The 26785-nt window shown below is 41.9% G+C and overlaps 1 protein-coding gene across 3 annotated transcripts in view; it reads right to left on the minus strand.

Moving 5' to 3' along the window:
* Positions 1 to 11273: 11273 nt before the first annotated feature.
* The window catches only part of PIP4K2B (phosphatidylinositol-5-phosphate 4-kinase type 2 beta), a 147413-nt gene continuing 131901 nt past the window's right edge, over positions 11274 to 26785 (minus strand). For 2 of the 3 annotated variants that reach the window (XM_040329832.1, XM_040329831.1), the window contains one exon: positions 11274 to 13118. In XM_040329832.1, coding sequence (XP_040185766.1) covers positions 13038 to 13118 — 81 coding nt within the window. In that variant the 3' untranslated portion in view covers positions 11274 to 13037. The remainder of the gene's footprint in view (positions 13119 to 26785) is intronic. The other variant, XR_005744364.1, reaches the window with a different exon arrangement.

Below are 26785 nucleotides of genomic sequence, written 5' to 3' on the forward strand. Positions count from 1 at the left end.
TGTTGGTCCATCACTTAAAATCCCAATAAAATACATGTTTTTGGTTGTAACGTGGAAAGTTTCATGGAGGTATGAATATTTTTTAAAAAGGCACTGTATCACTCTGTGTGTAATGTATCTATATAACATGAGTTTCACTTTATGAATTGAATATTGAAATAAAACTTTTTGATGATACTTTAAATTTTATGAGAAGCACCTTTATATAACTGAATATCCATGGCTTGGCTACAGATTCACTGCAGGAATCGCACCGCAAGGGCCTTTCACACGAGAGGACACATCGGGTCTGCCTGACAGTTTTACATGCAGACCTGATCAGACCCATCATTGTCTTCCATAGAGAGGTGGATGGAAATGGACATCCAGTCTGATCCGATCAGCTAACAGACAGATAGGGATCTATTCTCCATTTGTCTAGCAGATAAGATGGCAGTCGGGTGTAAAACGACAGGTGGTCTGCTTACATCCGACCGCCCATAGAGGAGAGCAGGCTGTATTCATGTCCACTCTGCATAAGCTGAGCGGATACCGAACCAGCCATCGCCCTGCTCAGCGAAGATCAGCGGACAGATTCCACGCTGAGCCGGCCGGCCGAATGAAATGACATTCAACTAACATATCTATTACACGTCACAGGTTTCAGGCATGTTAAAAAAATTGCCAAGTGAAAAACACCACAGGACAATAAATAACCAAGAACACTCATTTTTATTGACAATTTGTACATTTAATGAAGGAAAACAAATTTGGCAAAACTGCTGTCACTGGGATCATTAACACTGCCCCTGCATATACATAAAGTTACTGCTTCTGCAGAAGTGTGCAAATTTCCCCACTAATCTAAAGTCTTTCTACATTCTCTCTATAATTTTGCCCTCTCTTTGAAAGGATAATGATTTGGAGGACATTTAACATCAGTATTCAAATCACAGGTTATATAAACAAACAAAATAATTCAACCATATATACCATGATTAAATTGTATGTAAACCCTAACAACTCACGGCTCCCTTTTGGTCTGTTAAATATACCATGGAAAGCATTTTTGATATCAGTTCGACAAGTGCAAAAAATACCTGTTGATTCTGCCAGAAATCCAATAAGCTCATAGCTTCTTGTGCATGCTGCCTTTGCTGCATTGAAATCTCAAGTAGTATTAGCCTTACCCAGTTCTCCCCATAGTCTACAGAACACCCCTCTGTGTTATGAAGATGATGAAAAGGGGAGGTTTTCTGATATTAAAACCACACCTCCATAGGTGACTACACCTTCATAGATATAGTACAGTAAGTGGGCATCATCACCCTAGCAGAAGAAGTGTTATTGGCAGGATTTCTAGGGGAAAGTGGAAAAAGGCCTGAGAAAAAAAGTAATGCAGAACATTCAAGGACTGTTAAGCTGCAATTAATTACATTTTTGTTTTGGATCCAGATACAGGTTACTATTAAATAGGTTCATTTAAAAAACTAAAGAGGGCCAGGGAACCACCTACTCTGATGCTGAACCTACTATTCTTAATAAGCTTGTGTTATCCCAAATTACTTAAGGCACTTTCACATTGGGTTACTTCAAAACTGCTAGTAAAATGCCTATGCATTAATGAAGTGCTTTTGCTGCACATTTGGTGTGGGGTTTTAAAAGGACATGCGGCTCAAAAACTGCACCAAAGATTTAGTAGGGGCATTGTTGAGGCGGTTCCCATTTATTTCAATGCAGAGGAGTTATTTTGGTGCACTTGTTTTATCTCCCCAAACATGCTCCAAAGACAGGATTTTTTTCAACCCAACAAAAGAGACCTGCCCCAGCGTGAAAACATTCATCGATTTTAAAAGGGAGGCATTTTTCTTGAGCTTTTCAGGCACTTTGACACAAAAGCGCTTGAAAAACTTCTCAATGTGAAAGGGCCCTTAGTTTAGGAGCAGACACTGGTAAATTAAAATCACCAACTGGCGTCTTATATCTTGAAGAGACTTTTTCATTGATATCTACCTACCAAATCTGTTTCTGCCAAGGAGTCTCTCTCCTGACGTACTTTCAATAACTTGAAAAAAATCTCAAGAATCACACAGCTTGCAAACGGTCAGGGAACTCAAGTTCAGTGATACAGGCCATAAAGCTACAAGACTGTCACTGTGTAATTCAAGTCATTCCCATTTATTCCAAGAGGCCTGACCCCTTCATTAACATGACAGCGATAGGACCTGTGGCACCAGAACAGCCATTGTAATAGCCTGCTTTGCCCTGTACCCAGGAGGAGAGTAAAATAAAAATCCCTTTTTTTTTTTTTTAACAAAAAATATAAATAAAACAATTTCATTTAATTAATAAAACAATACTGTCAAAACATTATGTGTAACATTATGCTACTTTATGTGTAAACACATCACAAAATACTTCTATTAAACGAGTTATGGATTGGTGGCTCAAAGAAAAACAGGGCTTTATTATGGCAACAGTGAGTTTACATCATCTGCTGAGCAGGTTGGTTGGTGGTAATGTCAGCCAATCAATAGGCCCATCACCTACATAAATATATTAATATAAATAATCTGCAATATTGAATACATTTGTTTTGTTCAACATCATGAACTGCTTCAGCAAGAAAAACAATTAAGCTATAAAAATGGATAGTTTACTTAGGGCTATGCATACATTGCCATTTTTCTTCTCTGTTCCTGCTAAAATGTAAGTGAAGGAAAAAGATGAAACTATACAGAACAAGTACACCGTCTGTGCCCCTTGCTTCCAAACAAAGAAAGAAATGTATTTCCCTACTATGCGCATGCTATACGTTGACCTGTCTGCGCACTGGCTGACCAGTCTCGTTCCTTCCCATAAAGGAAAATGGGGTTCAGAAAAGAAACACCAAAAATACACAATTAGCAACCAACATATACAATTCGCATCCCTAATGTGGACCATCAGAATCTACAGAAATTCTGTACAGAGGACTACCATTGCCAATAATGTCCTCACAAACAAAACTGTAAAATCATTTTCTTGTCCGGTGAGGAACATAGGATTCTTACAGAACCATTTTATACTGCCATCTACAATAGGGCTGGACACTAATGCTGGACACACACTATAAAACTTTTGTTTTTTGATTTCCTTTAGATTGACCTTCAACTACCTGATCCTCTTCTTCTGGGGTCCCTCGGCGGCTGTCTCAGGTCCTTCGGCTTCTGATGGACAGCAGCGCTATCATCAATCTATCCAATGAAGAGCCGAGATCAATCACGTTTGACACCTTTTGAGGGCTCAGGTAAGTAAACCGGAGGGCTGCTAATCAACGGATGTTTTTTCACCTTAATGCATAAGATGCATTAAGTTGAAAAAAAAACATGAACCATTACAACCCCTTTAATAGACCCAGGTAAAAGGATTTTACAGCGAGTCCAAAAATCCTATTTTCTCCCTTGTCCATTACTGAACAATTGGGATGTCTAAAGGCAGTCTAAGGAGTTGGCAACAGACCCCAAAAAAGAAAAAGGGAATGCTTGCAGATAAAACAGCTGCCTGTAACACTTTTAAAAATTGCATCAGAAGAGGAGGCAGCAGCCTTAAAAACAAGGGGAGGGGGCAGTCTTAAAAACCTGGAAAGCATGATGAAAAGCATGATGCCATTCACAGTCTTGCTGGAGGTGAACTTTGCCAGTTAAGAGGGGAACCCAATCCCTAAGAACATGCACTCAATGTTTTAAGAGATTCACATAGAAATAGTGGAAAACTAGAAACCTGGATTGAAGGAGGCCATAGTGGTATCGTTTGTGTGAGGTGCTTTGCAGACATTTTGTATCTTTTAGATCTACTACGAAGTGGGAAACTTTTAAAAGGTACAATTCCTGAAATGGTCAATCCAAAATGTTATACATCTCCTTGAATGTGCATGCGAATTACAGTGTATGTAGGTCGCAGGAAGCATACCTTTGCTAATTGAGTGAAGAATAAGATTATTAAAAAAGGAAAAAGGAGTATAGCCTTTCATTGTTAAAAAAAAAAAAAAAGGCACAAGGATGTAAGGAATCTCAAATTCTTGGCTATTCAGCAGGTACGGAATTACTTTAGGGTGGGGATTCTATGTTAAATTGCTAAGACAGTGAATGGATGTTTAGACTGGGGCATTTCACTAGAGGGTTTTCAGTCCTGACCTTAGAGGGGTTATAAAGGTTTTTTTTTCCCCACCTTAATGCATCCTAAAAAAAAATCCTAAAAAAAAAAAAAAAAACTGGCAATGACGGCCCCCCCAGCCCCACGGTTTTACTTACCTAAGACCAGAAACTCCGTGGGCTCGTTCACGCGACGGTTTCCCCCAGCTTGAGTCGGCTCGTCATTGGATAATCATATCCAATGACGCGGCGCACTGGGGGATGGGGCCGAGTGATACAGCGAGCAGCTATGGCTGCCGGCTGTATCACGGGAGCCCGCACGCAAGAACTTTCCACCATGCGAGCTCACTCGCATGAAGGTGGAAAGTTCTTGCAGGGGGGAGCCGAGACAGCCGTCAAGGGAACCCAGAAGACCAGGTTCGGGGCCACTCTGTGAAAAACGAGCTGCACAGTGAATGCAAGTATAACATGTTTGTTATTTAAAAAAAAAAATGTTTTCTCTTTAGTGATCCTTTAAAGTATGGGGTTTATAACAGAAAAAGAAAAACCACCCACACATTCATTCATACTCGCCTCTATGCTGCAGAATCAGTGTGATCACGCTGCTTTAAGACTGAACAAGCGATAACATGACCGCTGATCGCTCAATTCTCACTCTACTTGTTCCTCCAGAACTCAGAGTGCCAGGCTGGAGAGGAGCTGGGCGCAGCTGGCTCCGCCTCTTAGGCCAGCGCGGTCAGTCAGCTGTCAATATTGTCTGGATCCTTTTAGAGCCTGGAGCGGTTAAAGAGCACTCCTGAGACCTACAAGAGAAGTATGGCCAAAAAAGCTTTGGTCATAATTTTTTTAATATTAATTGTTACCTATGATTTGCAATTTGATTTGTTTACTGAGGGAGTTCAAATGTAATGCTCCCTTGTAGTGGTTTGCTTTGGAAATCTCTATTGGTTATACCTGGCATATTTAGGACGAGGTCATTGGAAATTTTGCATTTGTATAACTTTGAACCATCTGTAGAGAATTTGCCTCTATTTTAGTTGCAAAGCAAGATCAGAGCAGATCGAGTTTAACCCCTTCCCAACTGTCACACGCCGATTTACGTTGGCAGAATGGCACGGGCAGGCAAATACTCAATGTTCTCCAGCGGCCCATGAACGTGACACGGATAGGCAGAACGGGGAGATGCCCATGTAAACAAAGCATTTCCCCTGCTCGGCCTAGCAACATGACAGGGATCTACTGCTCCCCGCCATCGGGAGCACTGATCTCGGTCATCCAATTATGGAAATGTCTTGTGAGTGTAGTAGTGCTAGCACCTTTGTGAAAATTTGCATTCTTGATGTCCACAGAGGCTAGAAAATCTCCTGGATAAAGGAGGATTTCATATGGGACTTTACTTCAATGAAAGCATTAAGCACTTCCAGAGTCAAAATGTTGTGAATACAATTTTCCTCTGGGCATGTTGAACAGGTTGGAGTAGAAATCCCTTTCCAGAACGATGGCGATGATTCCTTGGAATAAAAGATGTGACAGCATAAAGCGGCGTGGAGGTAAAGTTAGAAATCATATCTTGTAGCCCATGGACACCACATCTCTCTCCCATGCATCCACTATGTGTAGGTGATTGCAAACCAGACATATCCCAACTTTTAGAAGTGGAGGTGTCCCCTCACTGTAATGAGCACTTTCTCCCAAGTTTGGAAAGTTTTGGCACGCCAAAAGTTTGTGAAGGGGGGGGAAAAAATTGGCCTGTGTGTTAAGATGTCTGGTAGAAATTCAAACAACTCTTCTTAGTTCCAGAAGTAGGTGGTTTAATAGCCCAAGCCTTAGTTTACTCTTGCCGCTGTAAAAGGGGACCCTTTCTGCACACATTTCCAGCTAGCATAGCATAAGTTTCTCCTTGCTTCCGTACCAACAGATTCCCCTGCCTTCCCCTCCCCTCCTAGCAAGTGATCTACTTCAGCTGGAGCCCACGCTGCTTCTTTGTGCTTCCTATACAGAAGGTCAGGAAAGTGTAAGGAAAAAGAAAAAAGTACTGTGTGGGAAAACAAGTACTGAGAAATGTTTGATTATTTTAATAGTAAACATTTAAAATAAATAAAACCATTACTTCAAGGCAAAAATTTACAGGCACACAGGAAGGGCCTATTTAAACACTTCCTTAATAGGATATTTTTGAGCAAAAAAGGGCAGCTTGTCAGAAGAGGAACAGTAGCCATACAAAAATGGCTGTAGCAATACAATAGAAATGTTTGAAGGAAGGGTCGACTATTAAAAGGAAGCCCAGACTGGCAACTTTAGAAAATTCAGGTGCAGGTGGTTCAATATCTAAGAATGAACCTCCTCAAGCACAAAGTCATCCAAAACAGATTAGACTCATCCTTGGTTGCGTGTGCAGAAGCAGATATATCAGACTCTGGCGGAGAAGGTGTAGACTGACTATTGCGGCTCCTGCATAGTGAGTCAGCCATCAAGGCAGTGATTTTACCTATAAAAATCTGACCCCACACCAGTCAGAGTTAGGATAACTCCGGAGCATGTGAATCCAAGTAGGGTACAATGATTTAGGCAGTCAGCATTCGGTCCAAGAAAAGAAAGAAAAAGGCAGATGGCACACATATGGCCCAGGTACACAGGGCTGTATAGTGCAGGTGCACCAATATAGCACATGTGACGCATTATAAAAAAAAAAATAAAAGTGATGTTTAATGTCACTGACACAAGTATTGTGTTGCAGGACAGGAGTCCAAAGTGTCAGCCCCATTGGGAAATAGCAGAGCTTATGCACTTACTGCAGCACTGCTCGCAAGTATGGTGAGTGCCCTGCTTCTGACACAGCAGTAAAGTAACAGAATGCATCAGGGCAGGACCCAGTGAAAAGGTCCCTTAAAGCGGAGTTCCACCCAAAAGTGGAACTTCCGTTTAAACCACTCCTTGCCCCCTTACATGCCACATTTGGCATGTCATTTTTTTGGGGGAGGAGTGGGGGCTTCAGTAGGAGTGGGACTTCCTGGCCCACTTCCTCCTTCTGCCCAGGGACCGATTAGGCGATACATCATGATGGCCCCTCCTTGTAGGCGATCGCCTGGGACGTGTGACAGGTCCCAGGCGATCGTCTGACCAATCACACAGCGCAGCTCTTGCATGGGCAGTAAGTGCCCGGCCATGAAGCCAAAAGCGGTCACAGCCGAGTGCCCACACTAGGAATGAAGACGCCAGCTGGAGAGGGGGGGAAAAGAGCGGAGCGTCACTTGACCGTGGAGCAGGTGAGTATATGTTAATTTAAAGCCAGCAGCTACACTTTTTGTAGCTGCTGACTTTAAATAAACATAAAAAAAGCCTGGAACTCCCCTTTAATGAACGACTAGGTAATACTAATTCCCTGGCTATCTTTGGTCTACATCAGGGATATGCAATTAGCGGACCTCCAAATGTTGCAAAACTACAAATCCCATCATGCCTCTGCCTCTGGGTGTCATGCTCGTGGCTGTCAGAGCCTTGCTATGCCTCATGGGATTTGTAGTTCTGCAACAGCTGGAGGTCCGCTAATTGCATATCCCCGGTCTACATATTTTAAACCACTGATACTAAACACACATGCAGCTTTAAGGACACAACTTCTGACCAAAGTTGGTGTCTCAGAGTATTGCACCCTTTCCATCAACAGTCAGGAAACAAGCATTTCCATAAGAGCTCAGTCAACATTTTGTTAGTACATGTTTGCATGAAATGGATATTTTATGAAAGCATTGCAAGACCACATTGTAACACTGAGTGACATTAAAAAATCAAATGCATTCACTGTGGTGCGTCACCATTAAAGCAAAACCTTTCCTGCAAATGCTAGCTGCCTGGTTGTCATGCTGTACCTGCGTCTCTAGCAAGTATACATTGTAATTGGGTCTTTACTTATCTGCCTACTTTTTAGGGTAACTCAAAAAGCATCCAGCGAGTCGGCAAAATAGCCAACTAAAGGTTTGGGGTGGTCATCAGTAATAGCAGCCTTTGTGTTTCTACAGGACATAACTTGGTGGGTATGGTGAACACCATAGTTTAAACAGAGAAATCAGTTAGTAGCAACCCGTTTCTCGCAAATATTTATAAAAATCCTACTTAAAAATGAAGTATCACCACAAAGAAAAACAGGGCTACCAAACTCCTTACCTATTCAGAGTCTGTGTGGACTTTCAATATGAAAAACTAAAAATAATTCAGCATACACTACTTCAAAGTTTATTACAGAACCAAAATGTATAGCGACGTGTATAACAAATATTAAATGTAATCTACCAAAAATTTTCAACAGTTAAGTAATCTTTAAGCCACTTATTACACAAGTTGTACTTTTTCCATCCTTTAAAGAATAATTCTATGCATGGCTATAATATACATAGTTACATGAACACTTTATATTTATTGAGAAACTGCAAAGTATTTCCTGAATTGCACCCATGCCAAGCAGCTGACCTACTGTGTTCTGACTGCATAAGGCCAGCAGCTCCACGTGAGACCCAAAGTGGCGTCTACTTTAGTGATTTCCAGTTTCCAAGGGCATTAGCCAGGTATGGTATATACATAGTTTCATTGGTCCAAGCTGCACCAAATGTAACTATGTATAATATTGGCCATTATTCTTTAACCAACCCCAAGTCCACCGCTCTTCCCCCTAGGACACACATATATTTCATATAGTTTTGTGTTTTCCAAAGCATAGGAACACTCAAAAATTACCCAACATCCTCCAACTTGAATATAAATTGTAACCCCCAAGTGGTTACAGAATCCGGTGCTCTTATACAGGCATAAAGATTATATAATGCAATTTGTTCTTTTATAGCAAGATACCAAAAACAGTTATTGAGACAGCAGCTAAGCCAACAGTGTTTGCCTCTGTGCAGTTGTTCAGTTAAAATAACAGGCAAGTAACATGAAAACCCTTCTTTTATAAAGGAAACAAAATGGAACCATCTTGTATTTTCTGTGTAATAAATGGTCTAAATATGCTCTGTAGAGTGCATGACAGTTGTGAATTTTTGGTAGATTACAGTTGATTTGATTATATGTTTAGCTATACATTTTGGGTTCATTGTAGCCTTAATAATGGTGTATGCTGAATGTTTGGTATTTTCCTAAAACTGAAGTACCCATGTTTTGTATTATATAGCTACATCAAACTTACTTGAGTTTGCCAGCTTCTGTCATATATCATGACATGCCAATACAGGGTACAAAGCTAATGAGGTGCGATCCTTGTCACATTTTAGAGAAAAGTGTAATCCAATGGCATCTATCTCTGACTTACAGTTAATATTTAACAGGTATATATCTGGCGACCATAATCCGGTAGGCCAGGCCACAAAAAAACAAACAAACAAACAAACAAAACACAAGACCTATGCCAGGATGTGACAGAAATGAAAACATTTTATCATGTGTGCTTAAGATTTTTTTGAAAGTAAAAACCCAGAGCAAGACTCATATGCTGCTTTTGAAACGGTCAGTTTTAATGAATGAGTTCTATGTGTCGCAGATCTAAAACTGGCGTGAACAGAGAACAGTTAACCATAGTAAACCTATCCATATCTAAAATCCACTTTTGCTTCAGCTTTCATAAATTGCCTCTTCTCACAGTAGTTTTTGCATACACCATACAAATCTTTGTAATACTTTTTGGTTTGTATATTGTTCTTGGCCCAAACCCAAATGTATATATGATCTGTAAGAATTAAAAGGTTATTTTATCCAACACTGATGGCAAAAACTGCTCTAGAATCCACAGCAAATTACATTTAATTTACTGACTAAATTTTTAGGTCATAGTAAATGCTGCATTTTACTGTATGGTAGTGAATAAGGCCCGAGGTGTCTAAGCCTGCCACCAGCAGTGTTTGTATATAATGCCTGCACACATTATTAAAGATCTGGCTCAGGGTTGAAGCAGAGTATTCCGCACAGGTTCTCAGCCTTTAATCTGTATATAAAAAATAAAAAATAGCGGTACAGAATAGTGCATTCTCTTTAAAGGTCTATGGGCTCAAATTCCACCTTTTTGGTGAATATCACATTTTTAAAATATCATCTTAGCCACTTTTCACACTTGTGCTACTTAGGATCCAATTTTTCAGACCCAAAGTTGCAGGACATGTAAAAAGCCATGCATCTCTATGAGACGCTACTGAAGTCGCTGCGACTTCAGAAAAGGTTCCTGCACTACTTTGATTTAACTTTAAAACACGTGGTCAATGCCAGAGTGTGTAAAATTAGTATCAAAGTCGGACTCCAAAGTTGCACTGAGAATCGCACAACTTTGGAGTTGGATAGTGTGAAAGGAGCCTTAAACTAACTAAATGCACCCTTGGTTTTACCCTACTCCCAGCAAGACATGACTAGCGTACAGAGCAACTTGTCAAATTGTGCATTAAAGATTGAGAGGGAGTGCTGACGAAACTACAAGATAATTAACTGCAAATACATTTAAACACGCAATTTACCTTTAAAAAGTGTATGTAAACCCTAACAAATGTCTTTTTTGCTCCATTCAGTCTGCTATATATATTTATATTATATATATATATATATATATATATATATATATATATATATATATATATATATATATATATATATATATTTGAAAGTCTTTATTTATATTGGTTTGATAGAAATTTTTTAGCTCAGATTTTTTTGAACCTATGTGGTCTGCCTGTGCTCAAGATGGGGATATGGAGATGAGCAGAGGTCTGTTTTTTGTAATGCATTGGAAATTAAGTAGGCAGGGATGATAAAATGAATCAGAATTCAGCTGCAAAAATACAATGGAGAGAATTTACTAAAGCTGGAGCAGACAGAATCTGGAGCAGCTGTGCATAGCTTTTATCTTAAGCTTGTTCAGTTAAGGTTTGAAAATAAAAGCTAAAAGCAGATTGGTTGCCTGCTCCAGATTCCTTCTGCTCCAATCTTAGAAAAGCATACTTTAATTCTGGCATATCAGTTATTTTTCTGTACTTCGTGTTTTAAAAGGATAAAGCATGGGAAATTGTGCATATCTTGCAGAGCTGTGTAACATTTTTATTTTTGCTTTGGCACATGCTTTAAACCACCATTATGTTCTTGTGCTGATAAATGTGACCTTAGCTCAGTTAGAATCTCTAAAACACATGATTTTAGTAGTAGCCGTGCAGGTTTTTTTATTGGCACAGGGACGCACAGGTGCTGTGTGCATCCTCGTGCCAGCAGTCCCACAGCTGTCAATTGGGATGCAATGGCTGCATGCACACAATTGACATCTATGCAGGTGCATGGCCCCGAATGCACTCGGCTACCAGGCATTTTTTTAAAATGATAAAACAGATGTAACAAATCACTTTCAATACTATATACAAACAGACCAAAGGAGAGCAAATAGGATAAATATATTGTTGGAGTTAACATATACTTTAACCTAATCCCCCCCCCCGCCCCTCCCTTCAGATACTTGCTTACTTGTCCTGTGACCTCCCACAGTGTTTATATTATGTGCCCTAAACTCCTAACCAGTGTTGGCTGGACAGGAACTCTCCAACGACTCGAAAGAATGTTTTACAGCGTCTCCACTGTAGCACTACAGCCCAATTCAATAGGGAGTTACTGCACATGCAGCTCTGGACAAGACATTAAGACGCAGGATGTGAACACCGCAGGAAACTGCTGCTTTCAAAGAAAGGTAAGGGTGGGGAGTCCTAAGCTAGGGAGCTAGACAGGATGGCCTATTTTTAATAATGCTGTCTGTTTACCTGGAAAAGAATTCTAAGCAGAAACTCTATTTGGAAATGTTTTAATGGATTTCTGTTTTGCTTGTTAAATAATGTTTCGTTAAGCTGGCCATAAACTGATCAAAATTTGACTGGTGCAGAAGGGACCAGCCAAATAGTGATAAGTGGGTGGGCTCCCTTTCTTGACAGCAAGCCATATGAACAAAGACGGATATGATTAATTTACACACTCATCTCTTCCTGCTTTACAATCCCCTCTTAATGCAGAGAATAATACTTAAACATTTCAAAGCTGAAAAGCACAGAATTAAAGAAATGTACATTTAACAGTTGTTGCTGGAGGAAAAGTACATTGTTTGAAAAGTATCTGAAATTGGTAAAAACAAAATGTTTGTTTGTACTTTAAAGAATAACTCTAAGTGCTATAGTCATTTAAACTGAGAAAATAACATTGCAGTGCAATTCAAGAATAAAAACCCTCTGAAAAAAGAAAAAAAAAATACTGTTTATGGTATCCCTAGCCTCTAACAGTCACATACATGTCAAAGAAATAAAAAAAAATAAAGAGCCTCTCCTCCGTACGTGTTAGCTGTCATCTGTATGGGTAGGCACAAAAAACAGAATGCCTCCCACTGATCTTACAATACAGTGGGCACAGAAAAAAAATAGTTCTGGTTTAATAGTCCAGTTGATTTGCATATTAGCAGCCTCCCAGCTTTAGAAACAGACAATTGTTAGATCATTTGTTTTTTCTTTTACAGTAAGGAAGTGCTGTTGCTCCAGTCACTTAAACAGCTGCAAGTGATGAAAAAAAAAAAAAGGGGGTTTTGTAACAACTATTCTATCTCAGCAGTAACATAGTACAAAATTCTTAATATTTAAAAGGAATGTAAGGTTGGGGAGCACTTACATTGTGACCTAAAATCCTGGTGTAACCAGTTTAAAATTGTGACCTTGAAATGTAATATCACAAACCTTACAGTTAGAGGATGGGAAATAATTGATCTTTTAGCAAAATAGGGGGACAGGAGGTACAAATAGGATGGGCGTGCAAACACACCACTTCACTCAAACTCATGTAGACTCTTGCACACAGACCTGGAGGGTGAGGCTTATCCCTGCATAAAGGGAAAGGGCAAGTGCAGAGAAGGACGGACGGAGAGGGAGAGAAGAGCTATGCCAGGATATTCGACATGAATTCAATGAAGCGCTTGGAATACTGCTCTGGATTCACTGTGGAAATTTCTGCTCCAGCCTGAAAAAGATCAAAAAGATATACTAAACAGGGAGTTCCAGATTTAAAAACCCTAGTAATATAAATACATTTTGAAAGCCAACTTGAACATTAAAAAAAAAAAAAGTACATAGGTATAAGGGAGTGTTATGTCAGGTCTATTTAAAAGGGTAAGTTAAAAAAATAAATGCACATATTTTCGCAGCCCTGTAGCTTTTACTCCGTACCCTTATTCAGACTGTTTGAAAGCGGCAAGGCTTGGGAAATAAACCAGAGCTCCAGCTTTTCTCTGTGGAGAGAGGAGAACCTTCCAGAAGAACCACCATCTCTGCAGCACTCCACCAATCAGACATGTATGGTAGAGTAGGATCCAAAACCAATAGAGAAGAGAAGGGATCACCGCTCCAGGTGGGTCACTATGTAGAGATGGACTGACTCAGGATACCGTGGGTGCTGGCGATGCACTGACCGACGCGTTTCGCACTGAGCTAGTGCTTATTCATGGCCATGATTAAGCACTGGCTCAGTGCGAAACGCGTCGGATATCTACCTGTTCCTTTGTTGCACCTTGTGAAGTGATGTACTTGCTGTGTTTTTTTGAATAAAAGACAACCGTTTGGTCATTGGAGTGCGGCTATCCATCCTCTTTCTTCGTATCTTATGCATGTATGGTAGAGTAGCCAGACGGAAACCACTCCTCAGTAAAAGGCACATGACAGCCTGGCTGGAGTTTGCCAAAGTGCACCTGAAGGACTCTGACCATGAGAAACAAAATTCTCTGGTCTGATGAAAGATTGAACTCTTTGGCCTGAATGGCAATCCTCATGTCTGGAGAAAACCAGGCACCACTCATCACCTGGCCAATACCATCCCTATAGTAAAGCATGGGGTTGGCAGCATCATGCTATGGGGATGTTTTTCAGCGGCAGGAACTGGGAGACTAGTCAGGGTCGAGGGAAAAAATGAATGCAGCAATGTACAGAGACATCCTTGATGAAAACCTGCTCTGGAGCGCTCTGAACCTCAGACTGGGGTGAAGGTTCACCTTCCAACAGGACAACGACCCTAAGCACACAGCCAAAATAAAAGTAGTGGCTACAGGACAACTCTGTAAAAGTCCTTAAGTGGCCCAGCCAGAGCCCAGACTTCAAACCCAAATGAACATATCTGGAGAGATATGAAAATGGCTGCGCACTGGCACTCCCCATCCAACCTGATGGAGTTTGAGAGGTCCTGCAAAGAAGAAGAGCAACTTGGTGCCAAAGGTGCGTCGACAAAGTATTGAGCAAAGGCTGTGAATACTTATGTAAATGTGAGCACAGGAAGAGTCAAGGCAGAATTACTCACATTAGGGTTAACAGAGACAAAAAGGTTTCATTCTTACAGAGACTTGTAGAAGGGAAAAACCCTTTTGAATACAAAGGGGTAGACTCTGCATGGGAAGAAAACGCAAATGAAGAGAAACTTCCTGCAAGGAAGCGCATGACGAGTGCAAAGAAAAGGTGTTAGGAAGAGGATATGCAAGGCCTAACCAAGACCTGCCGATACCATGGGCTAGATTCTGTCACACTAGGTGAGAACTACCTAACACAACAAACTTCAAAGTATTGAGGAAGCATTCTGAATACCCCCAAGGAAAGAGGGCACCCAATCTAGAGGTTGGAATTTGCCTAACTGGCAGATATCAATGAATTCCAGATAGTGAAATATCTTTCAGAAAAAGTCTGTAGAGCAGCCATATAACTGGACGATTTTTGGTGAGAGAAGCAGGCAAATGTCATGACAGCAGACCACATGTAGAAAGGGAAAACATGCAGATAGGAAGTATAGAGCACATAGTCAATGTAACCTTTTCAGTACTAATCCAGTGTATGGAAGAAGACTGGTACAAAGGCCAGGTTTTTGAGAAGGCAAGAGTGTGAAAGGGAAAATTAGTAATATGCAACCCTGACAGGGAAGGAAAGAGATATCAGAACTCAGGGGTTTTAAGCCAGGGAAAAGTGTTATGGCAATAAGAGGTAAAAAGGTTCTAGATAGTGGAGCTACCCTCCCCACAACATGAGGATGGGAGCTCTAGTGAACCTGAGTGATAAAGAAAACAGAAAAGGACCAAGTCTGCAACAAGAGAGGCCATCAGCAGAACCTGAAGCGGCAACCAAGGTGTCAACAAGAGTATGTTTTGAACATAGGACCAGACACAGACAAAAATGCCACGATGAACAAAGAATGTGAATTAAAAAAAAATACATAAATCACAATTAGACCCACCAGATGATATAATGTCAGGGGGAGGAGCCCATGAAGGATATGTGATCAACCGAAAAGGAAAGCCTTGTAAAGGTCTCCAAGGCACCCTGGGATAATAATAATAAAAAAGGGCCAGTAGACGTCCCTACATCTCCAGGGGAGAGAGTGAACCGTCACATTGTGAAGGCGGCTTCTGAGCAGGTCCAGTGGGCTTAGACATGAAGGGTCTGCCAGGTGAGGAATGGACATGCAGTAGACGACATTGGAGGAGGCAAACATATATTCTCCATGGAATCTATGCAGCATAGTATTCTAAAGAACATGATTATCCAAAACCAGGGGAAAGTTAAGGTCTCTAGTCCAGTGCACCATAGTCTAAGCCAGCCTTTTTCAACCACGGTGCCTTTTGGGTTCTTCAGGGTTGCCTCGGCAAAATGCCTAAAAATTGCGTACAAGCCAGAAAGTGGATTAGGCCTTGTTACGCAAAGCCACAGGTTTTTACTGTGTAACATTACAACCCTAGGCACTGGGCAGGCCAGCCATCAGCATCCTAACAACTGCTGAAGTCATTGGTTGATAAGGAGGACATTGAGTACCTAGCACCCGCACAGCAGCCTTGTCTGCAGCCGAAACCCCACCACCCCACCCACCTACCTTTGTCAACACTGGGGACAATGTTAGCTGCACAGGGGAGAGAAACCTTGGTATTTACTAGTGTTCCAATATTTCTTCTTCCTGTTTACAAATGTGTATTTGCTTTGAAGGAGTAATTCACCTCTAATATTGGGTGTTCTGTGTGTATGGATGCTGCTGCTTAATGTGAAAACTATTTTAAAGGGTGCCTTGACTGGAAAAAGGTTGAGAAATACTGGCCTAAGCAACTGACAGAGTGAAGCAAAGAATTTTTAATTCCTCTACCATAGTTTTGAAGGCATAATACATGCCAGGAGGCGTCAATCTCTTGGAATTAGGCCAATCATCAAATAAAGCCTTGATCAGCTTGATCAAGAACAGGGAAAACGTGCTTTCTTCCTTGCAACTAAAAAAATGTGTGAAGGCTGTACAGAACTACATGTATCTAGACAGAGACTAGTATGCACTGAATTAACCATTCCACAGTAGGCAGAATATGGCGAGAAGCCAAAGAATACACTTTGCAAAACTTTAGTGGTGGTGAAAAACTCCCTCTTGCCTTCTGCAAATGTAAGTGAGCCAGGCAATTCAGGTTCCAGTGCATGAATATAGTAGGGGGGGAGAGAGACAGAATACCATTCACAGCAGCTGGCATTTGCCATTTCCAGGAGTGAGGATAACCTTTGGAATAGATCAGATTTACATATAAATATACCAGAATAAAGTGCAGCACTCTGGTAAAGATGTACCCAAGCTAAGAAAATTGGATATTGTCATCATACTTGCCTGTAAAAAGTACATCATTGGACACAGAATTAAGCCAATACTCATTACCTACTGGGTTATATGCCATCTCTAGGTGATTAGACACTGGTAGACAACGTCTTAGACAGGATGTGATCCCCTACATAATCCCTCCCATACAGGAAGTAATTCAGTTTTGTAGCAAGCACTGAATCCTCAAAAAAAGAGGGGAGGGATCTCTGTGTCCCATGATGTACTCAAAGAAAAGTATTTTAAAGGTAAGTATGACGAAAAATTCCTATTTTCTTTTTTATCATTCAAGTTTTTTATTTTCATTAGAATAGAATCATTAAATAGAATTATAAGATATCATTACAAAACAATGTACCAATATTATATCATAGTACAATAGATCTAAGGATATAACATTTCAGTAAAGAGACATATTCACTGAAAGACAATCATTTAAAAAAATAAACAAACAATTGATTTTTACACACCATAAAGGAGCATCTTAGTTTTTCTTTATTTTTCTTCTTTTTCCGTCCTCCCTCTCTCCCTATGTCTCCCCCCCCCCCCCCCCCTTATCCTCTGTTACTTTTCTCTCTCTCTCTCTCTCTCCCCACTCCCTTCCCCCTTTCGTATTAATCAATATTATAATATATTTTATATATTCCACGCTATATACCTATACAGCTAATAAGGAGATCCCCTGGCCCCCCTAGACACCCCTTAAAGGAGCATACTGTGTCTGAAATCAATACAATAACCTGAGAAGTCGTAATATAACAGCATAGAACTCTTATAGAAAAAAGAAAAGAAAGCCTACCTGCTCAATGTAAACATCAAAAGTCAGCGATTGGTGTTAGCAATTATATGGGGTGTAGATAAATTCCCATAAATTGAGCCCAGGGTTCCCATATTGCATCAAATTGTATGGTTTTATCTAATAAGGAACAAATAATTTTTTCTTGTTCCATAATCCAAGAAACTTTTCTCTTCATGGCCAAAAGGGATACTGTTGATGTTTTCCATGCTTTAGCAATGGTCATTCTGGCACCCGTCAAAATTAATAGAATACATTTTTGGGTAACTTTAGAAATATGTGGTAAAAACCCATTAAGTAAAGCAATCGCTGGGGATTGATGTATGGTAAAACCTGTGATTTTTCTTATAATATAAAATACTCTATTCCAAAACCCTCAGATCCTGGGGCACTCCCACCATATGTGAATCAGAGCCTAATCCTTGACAGCCTCTAAAACAAAGGGGTGAAGTAGATGGATACATTGTGGCTAATCTTGTAGGAACCAAGTACCATCTTGTAAACATTTTTCATTGACCTAGACATTTTTTCGTACCAGTCCTTCAGATCCCAATCATTTTGGAGTTCTTTCTCCCACGCTATCATATGAGGCAGTTTAATAGCGTTGGAAGCAAGTGATTTGTAGATCATGGAGATCCCTCCCCTCGACTCCACAGCCTGCTCACACCTAACCTCATAAGACGTAAATCCACCAAACTTAGAGTCGGCCCTCCAAAAAATCTGTAAAAAGTCATAGATTTGATGAAATCTCGATCTCTCAGAAGAAGGGAGATCAAGATTATCAATAAAATGTTTTAACGGAAGAGGGCCGAAATGAGAAAAAAAATGTCCAATGCGATACAGCCCTCTATCACGCCACCACTTAAAATTTTCAATATCCATACCTGACATAAAGAAAGGATTCTGAAATAGATAAGCTAGTGGTTGAAGCTTAGAGACCAAGAAGGGAAGACCCCAAAGTGAGTCCCATAAAGCCAGGGATTGCGAAAGAGCTGGTGACATAATGGCAGGCCCCATTTTCTTTTTCATACATCATGGGACACAGAGTCAGGCTAATATTCATTACCTACGGAGACGACCCAGAGCATTAGCCTTGAGGGGAGGGAGACACCTTGCCTAACAATAGCCATCCAACCTTATACGGCAGCCCACAGTACACTGCGACCGAAAGCCGCTTGAACATCCACCTGATAAAATTTTGTGAACGTATGCACTGAAGACCAGGTAGCAGCCTTACAAATCTGAGCCACAGATACCTGATGGCGAAACGCCCAGGAGGTTTCTACACCCCTGGTAGAATGAGCCATCACCCTAAAGGGAGGAGCTTTAAGTTTCAGACCATAGGCCTGAATGACCAATTGACGGACCCAATTGGCAATGGAAGCTGCCTGCCCCTTCTTGGGTCCTTTTGGTAAAACAAAAAGGGAGTCCATGGATCTCTGCATGTCTAGACAAATAAACCTTGAATGCCCGGACAACGTCCAAGGAATGCAGTGGTCTCTCTTCCGTCGAACGAGGCTGAGAGAAGAAAAGTTGGCAAAATAATGTCTTGATTCAAATAAAAGGCTGAAACCACACTTTTGGTAAAAAAGATGCAACAGGTCGTAAAACACGACCCCGTCGTGGTGAAGGATCACGTACGATTCCCTTCACGAAAGGGCCGCCAACACCCCTCTAGCTGAGGTGATTGCCATCAAAAAGGCTAGCATGCATAGCAGCAAGTCTAATGGAATTTCCTTGACAGGCTCAATGGTTGTTTCTGTAACACAGACAGCACCAAGGACACATAGGCGACCTAATGGGGGGAAGCAAACAAGTTGCCCCCTGCATAAAGATTCGGACCTGCAAATGGGAGGCTAAAGGCCTTTGGAAGAATACTGACACAGCTGAAATCTGACCTCTGATTGTACTCAAAGACAATCTGATTTCCACAGCCAAGTATAGAAAAGAGAATTCTCCCAAGGACGTATTTCCAAGGATGCCATTTTCTGGCTTCACACCAAGCAAAAGAAATCTTCCAAACCTTATGATAGATCTACCTTTAAATAGCTTTTCTAGCATTCACTAAGGTAGACACCACTGGTCCCGAGATGCCACGGTCCTTCAACACCCTGGCTTCAATGGCCATGCCATCAAATTTAGAGACTGTAAATTGGAGTGGAATATAGGACCTTGAGACCGTAGATCAGGGCGACTTGGAATCGTCCATGGCCTGTCTAATGTCAGGTCTCACAATCTCTCCAAGAACCAGGGCCTTCTGGGCCAGGCTGGCGCCACCAGAATGACTGGAACCCCCTCTCTCTGAATCCTGTGCAACAAATGTGGAAGGAGAGGGATCAGAGGGAAAGCATAAACTAGTACTGGCTCCATGGAACTACCAGAGCATCTGCGTCGATTGCCAGAGGATCCCTTGTTCGGGACACAAACTGCTGTAGCTTCTTGTTGAACCTGGATGCCAATAGGTCGACTTCTGGCCATGCGCAATGCTGGAAAATTTAATGGAACACCCCTGGGTGTAAGGTCCATTCCCCCGTGCAGATCTGCTGGCGGCTGAGATAATCTGCCTTCCAGTTCTCTACTCCCGGGATATGGACTGCCAATAGAATCGGCACACGTCCTTCTGCCCAGGCCACTGCAGTGGCATTGTCAGACTGAACCCTGATAAAGCAGTTCTGAAGCTCCACCGTCCAGGACTGTAGGGCCAGACGTACTGCCTGTAATTCTTGGACGTTGATGGGCAGGATCTGTTCTGTCTTTGACCATCTCCCCTTAACTGTGAGCCCCTCTATGGTCACTCCCCAGCCTGAGAGACTGGCATCTGTAGTCAATACTCTCCAAGTTACGGGAAGGAAGGATCTTCCCTTTCACAGGTTCTGATTCTGCATCCACCAGTTTAGGCTTAATCATGCCCAAGAAGATAACGAAGAGGTCTTGTTGTATAGGCCTGGAGTGGAACTGGGCATAGGGCACTGCCTTGGAGGACACCATTTGGCTCTTTATCAGTCTTCTAGGAAGGATGGAGGGTTGTCTGGTGCCCCTTATCTGATGTGAGAGCGATCCAGGATAAGGGGTCGGCCATTGGTTTCTGGCCACCCCCCTTGCGATCGCTCCCAGCGAATGACCTGCTTCCCCTTCCTGTGTAATGTAAACACAGGCAACGGGAAGTGATGTCGCGCTCCTCAAGGCGGTCTTTTTGACCGGAGCTTGAGGAGAGAAGACATCACAAGTGAGTTGCACCAACAGCACACTGACACATTACACATAGGCACACTTTCATCCCCCAAGTAACAGTGTCACCCATTGCAGTGATTTATTTACAGATCACTGCATTTAGTGTCATTTGTGACTGTAAAAAGTGTTAGGGACATTAGTGTTAAGACCCTTTAGGTCCAGGGTACCCCCCGTAATAAAGGTTTAACCCCTTGATCGCCCCCCAGGTAACCCATTCACCCCCTATCACCAGTGTCACTAAGCGATCGTTTTTCTGATTGCTGTATTCGTGTCGCTGGTGCCGCTAGATAGCCAGTTATTTTTTTTAGGTTCGCCGCCAGGTTTTTATAGCGTCAGGTATCCCCATATATTTTCTAGTAAAAGGTTTTAACCCCCTGATTGCCCCTAGTTAACCCATTCACCAGTGATCACCGTATAAGTGTTACCGGTGACGCTGGTCAGGTACTTTGCCGTTTATAGCATCAGGGCACCCGCCGTATATAAACCAATAAAAGGTTTAACCCCCTGATCGCCCGGCGGGTGATATCAATTAGGTTTTAGCGTCAGTCAGGGTCTGCCTTGCCCCAGGCAGTGTCAGGTTAGTGCCAGTAACGCCAACACCCACACGCAAAGCATACACCTCCCTTAGTGGTATAGTATCTGAACAGATCAATATCTGATCCGATCTATACTAGCGTACCCAGCAGTTTAGGGTCCCCAAAAACGCATTGTTAGCAGGATCAGTCCAGATACCCGCTAGCACATGCGTTTTGCCCCTCAGCCCAGCCAAGTGCAGTATCGATCGATCACTGTCACTTACAAAACACAACACACATAACTGCAGCATTCGCAGAGACAAAACTGATCCCTGCGATCGCCAACAGTTTTTTTTTGTAGCGTTTTCTACATTTGCTGACAGGCCAGGTACTTTTTTACCTGTGAATCCTTACTAATGTACCACTAAATTTAGAGCCCAAAATGGCAAAGCGAATGTACACTAGTAAAGAGGCCTACGAGTTTCGGAGCCTGACAGATAGTGAAGAGGAGGTCACAGATCTGTCAGATTCTGGCTCAGAATACAACCCCGTAGAAGACAATCGGCTCCATGTCAGATAGCTCCGACGACAACGAAGAGGTCCCTGCTAAGGGCAGGCGTACCCGACCCCATTCTGTTGTTGAGGTACAAGAACTGCAGGTCCCTCGTATGGAGCAGAGAGACAGTACTAGCGCCGCTATTCCTTCTGGTGAACTGGCAAGCACCAGCGGCCTAGTACATCCTGGTTGTTCATCCAGCACTGCAGTATCACGTGGTGACGTGGCGAGTCCCATAAGTGCAGTTCAAGCTGGCGAGGTGGCAAGCACAAGTAGTGTCCCGCTGCCACCAAGAAATCAAAGACAGGCCCGTCGTGCCCTTCCAGCTGCATTCGCCAATCCCGATTGGGTCCCCACCACCTCTGCAGCACCCGTACTTCCCCCATTCACTGGCAAACCCGGTATTTAGGTGGAAATATATAGATCTATTGTGGACCAGACTAATTTGTATGCTGGTCATTGCATCGCCATTTGTCCCCAGTCCGCCCTTGCCAGGGAATGGAAACCACTTACGCCTCAACATGGGCATACATAAATTCCCGAAGTTGCGGACGTATTGGTCCACATGACCATATGCCCGTGTTCTCTGCTTCCATGGCCAGGAAACGATACGGGGCAATCTTGCGGTTCATGCATTTCAACGACAATAAACTTTGTCGTCCACGTGGAGACCCTGAATACTATCGGCTCTACAAAATTCGGCCCCTCATAAACCACTTCAACAAATGTTTTGCAGCCTTGTATACTCCCCATCAAGTTGTCTGCGTTGATGAGTCCCTGGTTAAATTTTCTGGCCGCTTGTCTTTCAAACAGTACCTTCCCAGCAAGCGTGCCAGATACAGGGTCAAGCTCTATAAGCTTGTTCTTACCTCCCTTCACGCAGACACGACAGTACAAATTCGTACGGCGGCTGGTGTTGTGGAGGAACCCCTCTGTGTCCACAAATATAACCTTAATATGGGAGAGGTGGACCTCAACGACCAGTTGTTGGCGCCGTATCATATTGGCCGTAAGGCGAGACGCTGGTACAAAAAAGTGTCTCTATACTTATTTTCAATTGGCTTTGCTGAATGCTCATGTGCTATACAGAGCTTCAGGACGGACTGGATCCTTCCTTCAATTCCAGTATGAGATCGTCACAGCACTCCTGTATCCAGGCGGTTCTGCACCTCACCATTCCCAACCAAATGCAGGAAGTCGACTGCATGAGAGGCATTTTCCTTTTGTCCTGGAGAGAACCCCTACCCAACGAGCCCCCCAAAGAAGATGTTGTGTCTGTAGCAAGCGTGGATATAGGCGTGAAAACCGTTATTGTCCCTGCTGTCCTGACAATCCTGGTCTTTGCATTGGGAAAGGTTTTGAACGCTACCACACACTAGTGAAGTTTTAGCGTAGGGTACAGCATTTCACAGGGTCTCCCAAGAAGCCATTGCATTTTGAGAGACCCAAACCTGGAACCGAAAAGTTGAACAGTTACAAAAAAAAGTAAAAAATAAAAGACAAAAAAAAAAATATATAATCTCTCTCTCTCGCACTTTTTTTTTACTTTACTGTTTTCAGGTACGCCATTCAGTTGCAGCACAGTTTTTTTTTTATCTTGACAGCAACAGCGTTTGCTCCCACAAAACATAAAGCCATGACTCCAACGCTGTAGGAGGTGATTTCACCACCACATTTAAAAAAAAAAAAAAAAAAAGAAGAGCATATATACCGAAGCATGGGGGCGGAGGAGCGATTTTGCTCCTAATGAAGCGTACATGTGGTCGAAATTCCGACAGAGGCTTGCCCGTGGAAAAGATCGACCGTGTGTACGCGGCATAACTTTTTTTGTGGCCGAATGCCCCCATGCTTCGGCATATATAAATGGTGCATGTATGCCCATCATTAGAAGTGGGTGGATGAAGGGAGGTATCCTAATGGTGGGCATGCCCAACGATCAATCTCTTTTTCGCTCAGCATGAAAAAAAAAAAAAAAGGATTACATGTCCAACAAGGACCATCAATGTACTGGTATGTTGCTGGACTTTGAATGGTTATACCAGAATGATGCCTGGGGGTTTAGGTATCATCTTGGTATCATTCTTTTCAGCCAGCGGTCAGCTTTCATGTAAAAGCAATCCTAGAGGCCAATTAGCCTCTAGACTGCTTTTACAAGCAGTGGGAGGGAATGCCCCCACCCCCCGGATATAAACAGCGCCATTGGGAAATTGGGAAAGCATTTTATCACACAGATCTTGGTGTGGTCAGATGCTTTGAGGGCAGAGGAAAGACCTAGGGTCTAATAGACCCCAATTTTTATTTATTTTTTAAAAAGAGTACTTGTCACTAACTATTGCTATCATAGGGGATATTTACATTCCCTGAGATAACAATAAAAATAGTGTAAAAAAAAAAAAAAAAAAAAAAAAAAAAAATGGAAGGAACAGTTTTTTAAAAAAAAAAGCACCCCTGTCCCCCCCCTGCTCTTGCGCAAAGGCGAATGCAAGCGTCAGTCTGGCGTCATATGTAAACAGGAATTGCACCATGCATGTGAGGTATCACCGCAAAGGTCAGATCGAGGGCAGCAATTTTAGCAGTAGACCTCCTCTGTAAATCTTATGTGGTAACCTGTAAAGGCTTTTAAAAATGTATGTAGTTTGTCGCCACTGCACGTTTGTGCGCAATTTTAAAGCATGTAGTTTTTGGTATCCATGAACTCGGCCTAAGATCATCTTTTTTTATTTCATCAAACATTTGGGCAATATAGTGTGTTTTAGTGCATTAAAACAAAAAAAAGTATTTTTTCCCCAAAAAATTGTTTGAAAAATTGCTGCGCAAATACTGTGTGGAAAAAAAAATCCAACACCCACCATTTTAATCTGTAGGGCATTTGCTTAAAAAAAAATAGCTTTGGAAAGTAGACACCCTAAGCTATTTGCTGAGAGGCATGTCAAGTCCATTTTGAGTTTTTTTTATATATAATTTGATGATATATTGCTCAAACATGCCATGGGCATATGTGGAATTACACCCCAAAATACATTCTGTTGCTTCTCCTGAGTACGGGGATACCACATGTGAGACTTTTTGGGAGCCTAGCCGCGTGCAGGACCCCAAAAACCAAGCACCGCATTCAGGCTTTAAATTTGTGATTTCACTTCTCACTGCCTATCACAGTTTCAGAGGCCAAGGAATGTCCAGATGGCACAAAACCCCACAGAATGACCCCATTTTGGAAAGTAGACACCTTAAGCAATTTGCTGAGAGGTATGGTGAGTATTTTTGCAGATCTCGCTTTTTGTCACAAAGTTTTGAAAAAAATACATTTTTATTTTCTTTAATTTTAAAAAATAAATGAGAGCTGTAAGGCGGTGCTTGGATTTTGGGGCCCCATAGGTGGCTAGGCTCCCAAAAAGTCCCACACATGTACTATCCCCAAACTCAGGAGAAGCAGCAAAATTTATTTTGGGGTGCAATTCCACATATAACCATGGCATGTGTGAGCAATATATCATTTAGCAACAACTTTTTGTACATTTTTAATTTTTTTGGTCATTATTCAATCACTTGGGGAAAACAAATTAAATATTCAATGGGCTCAACATGCATCTCAGCAAATAGCTTGGGGTGTCTACTTTCCAAAATGGGGTCATTTGAGGGGGGTTGTGTGCCATCTTGGCATTTTATGGCCTTCAAACTGTGATAGGTAGTGAGGAGTGAAATAAAAAATGTATACCCTTAGAAATCTTGAAGGCGGTGCTTGGTTTTCGGGGTCCCGTATACGTCTAGGCTCCCAAAAAGTTCCACACGTGGTATCCCCATACTCAGAAGCAGCAGAATGAATTTTGGGTTGTAATTTCACATATGCCCATGGCATGTGAGAGCAATACATCATTTAGTGACAACTTTGTGAAAAAAAAAAAAAAAAAAAAAAGTTTGTAATTTTCCCGCAACTTGTGTCAAAATATAAAATATTCCATGGACTCGACATGCCTCTCATCAAATAGCTTGGGGTGTCTACTTTCCAAAATGGGGTCATTTGGGGGGGGGGGGGGGTGGCGGCTTGTGCCATTTTGGCACTTTATGGACTTTGAATAATGACAGTAATGATAATAAAAAAAACAGTTTCAATCATTTGGGACAAAAAATAAATAAAAAATATTCCATGGGCTCAACATGCCTCTCAGCAAGTTCCTTGGGGTGTCTACTTTCCAAAATGGGGTAATTGGGGGGGGGGGGTTCTACTGCCCTGCCATTTTAGCACATCAATAAATGAGATAGGCAGTCATAAATTAAAAGCTGTGTAAATTGCAGAAAATTTACCCTAGTTTGTAGACGCTATAACTTTTACGCAAACCAATAAATATACACTTATTGAATTTTTTTTTTTAAACTAAAGACATGTGGCTGAATACATTTTGGCCTAAATGTATGACTAAAATTGAGTTTATTCGATTTTTCTTATACCAAAAAGTAGAAAAAAACGTTTTTCAAAATGTTCGGTCTTTTTCCGTTTATATTGCAAAAAAACACGCAGAGGCAATCAAATACCATCAAAAGAAAGCTCTATTTGTGGGAAGAAAAGCACATTTCGTTTGGGTACAACATTGCATGACTGCGCAATTACAAGTTAAAGCAGCGCAGTGCCAAATAGTAAAAACACCTTGGGTCTTTAAAGCAGGGGTTCACAGTATGCCTGTCTTAATTTTTTTATCCCCGTACTCACAGTGTAATCGTACATAGAAGATTCCAACTGCCCATGGGGAATGGGCGTTCCAATCCAGACGGAAGGTGATTGACGGCCGGCTCTGGCGCGTCACGCTTCTCCGGAAATAGCCGAAATAGGCTTGGCTCTTCACGGCGCCTGCGCATAGTCTGTGCGCAGGCGCCGTGAAGAGCCGAGACCTACTCCGGCTGTCTTCGGGGAGCGTGACGTGCCAGAGCCGGCCGTCAATCA

The sequence above is a fragment of the Rana temporaria genome, chromosome 12, assembly GCF_905171775.1.
Source record: "Rana temporaria chromosome 12, aRanTem1.1, whole genome shotgun sequence".
Taxonomy (NCBI): Eukaryota; Metazoa; Chordata; class Amphibia; order Anura; family Ranidae; genus Rana; species Rana temporaria.